Source organism: Akebia trifoliata, chromosome 9, assembly GCF_017979445.1.
Source record: "Akebia trifoliata isolate Shusen 1 chromosome 9, ASM1797944v1, whole genome shotgun sequence".
Classification (NCBI taxonomy): Eukaryota; Viridiplantae; Streptophyta; class Magnoliopsida; order Ranunculales; family Lardizabalaceae; genus Akebia; species Akebia trifoliata.
Window position 1 is genome coordinate 21,223,257 of NC_141383.1, and position 7,037 is coordinate 21,230,293.

The following is a 7,037-nucleotide window of genomic DNA, read 5'->3' on the forward strand; positions in this document are numbered from 1 at the left end:
TGAGTTGCTCCGATATCACTACATGGGTTTTTTTTTTTTTTTTCGATCTAATTAAATTGAAATGAGCGGTTACAGAAATATTCAGAGAGTGCCAAGGAAAGGGTAAGGAAGCATGGGGAGTGGAAGTATCTATAGAACTAAAAAGGTCAGCTAAGATTCTAGAAGAGCAGAAAATGTAACATCCATTGAAATGCCAGGCACTCTTTGATCCCAAAATCTAGTTCTTAAAACCATACCACTGCCACAAATCTCTAATGAAATAAGATCATAAAGAGAAAAATGAATCTGCATTTTTAAAATATAGGGTTTGATTTTGTTGAGCAAGTTCTAATTAGTTGATTTTTGAAAAATTGACCTATTTGGATCATGTTTTTCTTTTTGTCGTTCGTTGCAAAATATTTCTAGATCCCAATACATCAAATGCCAATTAGCCAAGAAACACATGTCAGAAAGCACAATATGTGCCCTGGTCGCACCTTTGTAATTCCAAATTCTTTTAATATCTTGCTTAAGTGACTACTTCACAATATGGGGCCCATCTACCGGTTTAAGAAAATAGACCGAATAGCTCTAATCAACATTGATAAGTGCCAACTTAGCCAAGTGATAAGATGCATTCATGCACTTACCCATAAGAGTGCTGATTTTCTAACTAGAAGGTCTTCTCTCGGTCAATACTCGACTGACATGGTACGAGCACAGAAGTATATATCTTTTTCCTCGACATACACAACTGCGCATCTCAACAAAAGATGTCCAGTTGTGTATCCCGAGAAAAAGGATGAATGGCTCGAGATATCCATGCCATGTCAGCAGAGTGAAGATTTTCTAGTTAGAAAATCATTATTCTACCCATAATTAGAAACAAAGAAAAAAGTTGAATTAAACGACAAAAATTGTCCAAAATATCTTTATGTTGTTGACTTTCACCTTCAATATCACACACACACAATAAGGGCATTTTAGGAATACAGTCCTCAGATTTTTTTAGCTTGGATGATTGCAGGCATCTTTGGCTTCCTCATTGGCATAGGGGACAGCTTTATTCGTTTGTATTCTCCCCCCGTCTTTACATTGTTGTCACTTTTGCTAATATAATTTGGTTCAATTTAATCAATAATAATAGTCATTTTTCTAGTAAATCATCTAATAAATTAAAATTGAATCATTTTTAGAAATTCAAATAAAAATAAAAAATATATATAATTTAAGAGTGTGCTACCATAAAATAAAAAAAAATATTGATTTATTGGAATGCTGTTGCTTGACAATTTTATTGAATAACTTGAACTTAATTATTCTCTTAAACAAATTAAGATTTATTTTAAAATTGGATAAAGTAACCGAAGTATCATCAAACTTAATCAATTGGCCCCTTCTGACCCCAAAAATCTTTAAAAATGACATTAAGTCCCCCTAGATATGTTCAATCTACTCAATGCCACTAAAATAAAAGTTGATGTTGTAACCGTTTCAGAATGAAGTACTTCAGTGCAAGTTGAAGACTCAAAACAGTGCTAAAAAACCTACAAATAAAATTGTATTAAACAGCTAAAGAACATCAAAATGGTACTCAAATTGTCTAACATCTTGGCTAAAATGTAGAGCTTATAGCCTCCATTCTCTGTCAAGGCCTAGCCCATGTTTGTCTGACATGGTTAGAGTTATTTGAGAGATGAATTCAGACTTCTGAACTGGTAAACGATGTGTTCTCAGGATTAGAGGACACATATTGGTGGGCATCGACATTGCTTTCTGCTGGATCGATCCAAACACAAACTTGTTACGATTAAAGAAGCAGCGGTCAACCTGCATTTGTTCTAGACATGGCATAATGCACTAAGCCCAAGCATCAGATTGAATCATGAGCTCAATGTATATATAAAAGTTTTTAGAAGTAGAGGCACCTCTCTAAGGCTCTAACACATTGTTTGGCCCCCCTTTCGACAAAGGCACATTTATTCTGTCTCAGTCCCTTCGTAGGATTTAAACATCCTTATTTATTTGCAAGTTCAGAGTGGTAGTCTATTTATACAAAATTTCATGTGTTCCTTTTGTGTGTTGTGTTATCGATTCATCAGCCGATATATTTCAGTTGATTCACCTGTGTATGACTGATGTCACCTGCAATGAGTAAAACACAACAAAACTTGCTTGTCTAGCTCTCATTCACGAGTGTGTGCACGTGCACGTGTGCATATGTGTGTCAATGAACCATAAACCAAAAACAACCATCCGGCAGGAGGTTTTTTTAATTCCTGGAGATTCATCAAAAAAAGACAATCCTCACCATTTTTTAGCATTCAAGTTTTAATAGACCATGTCATCTCCGTAACCTTTCGTATCTGTACTTTATATAATCTACTTCTACACCTGATTTTGTATTTTCCATAAGGAATGCTTCGCAATCATAACAAGAACTAGATAGGCAAAATAGTAGAGAAATATTTAGATGCAAAGGCAGCAAATATTTGAACATCACCCCAGGCTATACATGTAAAATCACAATGTTTAGAAACAAAAAATGAAAAATATATGTACAAAGTTACAAACCTTGTTGAAGGTACAAACTTGCTGTGCTAAGTTGGTTAAAGTCTGAGTGTTGATACGACGACTTAGGTGCCTGGATAATATCAATATCAAAAACTCACCGGGAAGTTTACATGTAGTGTAAGTCACCGTAGACATTGTTGGTGATCACCGTAGACACGGATCTTGTGATTTGAGTGGTATTTGTTAAGCCTTTTAATTTGAAAGTAGTTTTCAGGCCTAGCACTGTAAAATTCCATCAATATTTAACATAATTCGTCATCTGGCTTCTACATGGTACCTTCGAATCACTAAATTACTAAATAATTTTGAAATAACTATGTTTACTTCTTTAATTTTATTTAAAATAAGCAAAATAATGCTATTCTGTTCAATGTAAATAAAGAAATAAACTTTTGCATGGGCTTCACCTAGGCACAAGGGAACCACATGCACCAAGGTATTGTCCAACATTTTTTCTCTATGGTTTAAAATAATAATAACAGAGTGAAAATAACAGTCATTATATCAGAACCAACAAGGATCCATTCAACTCTTAGGAAGATAACACCAATCCATAGGAAAATAACACCAATCTATACAAAGAAACCACCACAACAAAGTCTTATCCCAAAGATTAGGTGTCAGCTTAAACAAATCATTTTTCTCCATTGCACTTCATCCAAAGCTAAGTCTTCTGTTATGGAAAGTGAGTTTCTATCAACTTCCATTGCATCCATCCAAGTTCTTGTGGATCTTCCTCACTCTTTTAGGACCTTCAACTTGAATATTTCTTTTAAGTTTTAACTGACCATTTTAATATATACAGCAGTAGTCATTTTAAACTTAAAAGGCTGTTATAACATTGAGTAGCGATGTAATTTCAGCCCTTCGGGGAAAAAAAATTTAACTAATGGCGTACGTTTAGTGCTTTATAAAAGTAACAGCCAGAGTTGCAGTTATTTTCATCATTTACGTTGTTTAATTTAATATCGATGTTATTTTTGTTATCCTGATACTTCTGTCCACAAAGAACCAATTAAGATGGTATTTTTTTTTTGGAGGGTAATTAAGATGGTATTGTTACACAAGCTTGATGGTTAAAGTAATGGTGTGCTTGGAAATGATATGTGAATAACATCCATAGTTACAATTATTTCCATCATTTATGTTATTTAATTTAATATAGACGTTATTTTTGTTATCCAAGTACTTTTTAGTGAATATTTGAGTAACCCCTATCTCTCAAACTTTTGACATACCTACCTCGACACCAGTCTTCTCTTAAAAGCAAATTTAAAATCACCTAAAATGCCTCATTTTAACTATTTTCTTCACAAAATCAATATCTTCAACTTCTTGGTAAAATTTTATACATTTTTTTCATCCTTAAAATGCTCTATCTTTCAACCCTCAATTTTTATTTATTTTTATCATAATTTTTAAGCTTAGATTCTATCTAGTAAAAACCTCAAGAATATGATGGGATTTTAGAAGTAAAGATTATATATTTTGAATAGAAAAATCAATGTGCTCTAAAAATTAAAGGTTAAGATGAGGTTAAACAATGGATTTGAGGCCGAGGTTTCATAAACTAAAAATAATTACAATAGTGGTCGAATAGGTTTGGGAAAAAATCAAGGGTTTTTCCCTATTGCAAGTAGAAAATAAGTCAAGGGGGGGCATGTCATCAGTTAGCATAAAATGGAAGCATCTCAAACATTTACCAAAGCCGTGGAAGGATTAATTTCTTTCATCCGATATTTCATGCTTATTAAAGGTTTGGCTTGGCTTGAGCCAAGCCGTACTAAAAATAACCACTTTAGCATGCCATGTCAGCATTAATTTAAGCCATATTTTTCTAAATCAAGGGTGAGTGGTGGGTGTAACAATAGAGAGTACAAATAGGGTGTAGCTATACCTCCTCATAATATATATATATATATATATATATATATATATATATAGAGAGAGAGAGAGAGAGAGAGAGAGAGAGAGATGAATGTTCAATGATCAAGGAACATGATCACAGCTTGAACGTAGCTAAGATGAGGATGTTGAAATGGATGAGTGGAAAGATTCCTAGATAAACTGCTCTAAACCTCCATTATTAACATTTGTTTCTTCTAAATTTCAAACTCTTGTGAATGGAAAGGAAAATCTTGATAGGTAAGAAAAATGAAGTTTCTATTATCTAGCATAGAAGGCAAGAAATGTGAGAACAATTGAGAATCAAGATTGCTAATTGGGTATAGAAACTTATCTCATTAGATTATGAATCATAAATGATTTGGATTTTCCTTCTCAAAAAAGTTTTTCTCATCTGAATAACTATGAATCGTCGGGATTGCTACATAAATGCTTGTCAAATGTCGTATTACATAGCTTACTCTATCATGCATTTTCTTCATTAACTACACAACTACCTTTTCTATCTTACATTCATAGTTAAGAATGTGAGCAAACACATTTCTTTTTATGGGTAAACTAGACTTGAACCCACAACCTCAAAGTTACTTTGCAATATATTAAACCAACTTGAGCTATGGGTAAGCCCAAAATGTGAAAAATAGGATGCAAGAAACCAGATAATGTGCCAAAGCCAGCAAAATTTGTACATGAATAGGAAGGTATTTTCCAACCTCCATTCAACAACACAAAAGAGACAAGAGTGAGACCCATCTTGTATCCACTACCAACATCATTTCGGACCATACTTTCTACTTCCATATAAATTAGAAAAAGAGAGATACCATGTGAGGATAACACATGTAAATAAAGGCGGCAAAATCCCTTAAAGAAATTAAATATAAGTAAAAAAATAAAGCCCACAGATATTTGCAATGATAATTTGATTTGAAGTACATCCCTGCACTGTCTACAAACAAACAATTTATAATTGAAGCAAAAAAAGTAGAAACCAACAAGAAAATTGTTTGGTAACAAAATCCTAGAAATACAAACTACTAAACCAATATATTTCATTTTACCCGCTAAAACAACAACCAACAGAACATCACCACCAACGGCATCATCATATAAAAAAGATTGCCAAAATTATACACAAATCTACTGCTGAGGAAATGTTTGAAAATTGTATCTGACCTAAGAGTCCTCAGAGAATCCATGATCAACCCGTTGGTTCCTCCTTCGCTCATAATCAGGATCATCTGTAGGTAATTCGAACCGACAAACTGGGCAAGTGCTCCGAATGTTTAGCCATGGCAAAATGCAGTCCCCGTGATAGTAATGTGAGCAAGGAAGCATCTTTGGTTGTTCTTCCATAGAGATCTCATCCTTACAAACTGCACAAAGAGCGATTATGCTCTGCACATCGTCTTGAGTTAAGACGATGGACGGAAGATTCTCAACAAATGATTTGGCAGTCGGAGGACTACCCCTCAAAGAACTTTCGTTCCCTATAAATTGCCCGACAATCATCTCATATTCGGCGGGATAAATATAATCCTCATGTTCTAATTCAGTGTTTCGATCGAGATTGTTAACTGCCAAAAGAACTTCCCATTCTAAACTTCTCATCGATTCTTCCCTACTTCCTTCTCCGACTTCTTCAGATTGAATTTCCGAAACTGAAACCGAAACCGATCTCTCCTCCTCGGCATCAATGACCATGCTAAGAACCTCTCTCTCATCAACCCTATCGTCGACTTCTTCCCACTCGAACTCAACCTCTTCGTAGTATTCTCTCTGATCTTCTAATCGAAGACAATCCCAACAAAGATGGAGACCAAGATCGTCCATTGCCCGATCCCGATCCAACCCATTGTCGTCTCTAGAATGCAAATCAGCCCCCACAACTACCTCCTCTTCGTCATCCGAATCGAATCCATTCTCAACGACTCGAAGACCGTCCCCAAATGGTTCCACCGAACGAATCACGGAAGATTCACCAGATTCCGATCGTCTGCCCACAAAGAATTCATCACCACACTTCGTGATCATAAACCCACCATTTTCTTCTCCAGCATCATCATCGTAATAATCACCACCATTTCCCCTATCAAACCCTAACCCTAATTCAAGATAATTTGAACCAATTTCGTTATTTTCATCAGAAACCCTAAAAAACGGATCATCCGCAAATGGATTCACTACAAATTCTTCATTATCAACAACATGATTTCGTTCGATACTTCGTTCGAACAGATCGATAACAAGATTCACGTCTGTAACTGAATCCGAATCAGAAACATTGGATCCAAGACCATCAAAGCAAGCTTCTCTCTCTTCAATGTCGTCTCCATCAATGATGTTCTGAGCGTGGATGGAGAGATCTGAAAGACCGAATTCGGAGAGATGAGGAGAGAAGGAATCTGGATCGGGATTGGGATCGGATGAGTAGAATTCTTCGCGATCGAAATTTCGAGACCAAAAAGGGAACGTATCTAGGGTTTCGATATATTCTTCTTCATCTGCGAATTGTTCTTCAGGAAGAAAAAGGTCTGCAACTTCCGCCATGGCTGAGAAAACCCGAAAACTTCTCCTTT

General features: G+C 35.2%; 1 protein-coding gene across 1 annotated transcript; it reads right to left on the minus strand.

Moving 5' to 3' along the window:
• Positions 1-1,801: 1,801 nt before the first annotated feature.
• On the minus strand, positions 1,802-7,037 carry LOC147394609 (uncharacterized). The gene has a single exon (XM_086453137.1). The coding sequence runs from the start codon at positions 7,006-7,008 to the stop codon at positions 5,635-5,637; it is 1,374 nt and encodes a 457-aa protein (XP_086309263.1). The 5' UTR covers positions 7,009-7,037; the 3' UTR covers positions 1,802-5,634.

What these genes read in the sequence shown, in the direction of transcription:
- LOC147394609 (XM_086453137.1), bottom strand. Translation starts at nt 7,008, where the DNA reads ATGGCGGAAGTTGCAGACCTTTTTCTTCCTGAAGAACAATTCGCAGAT.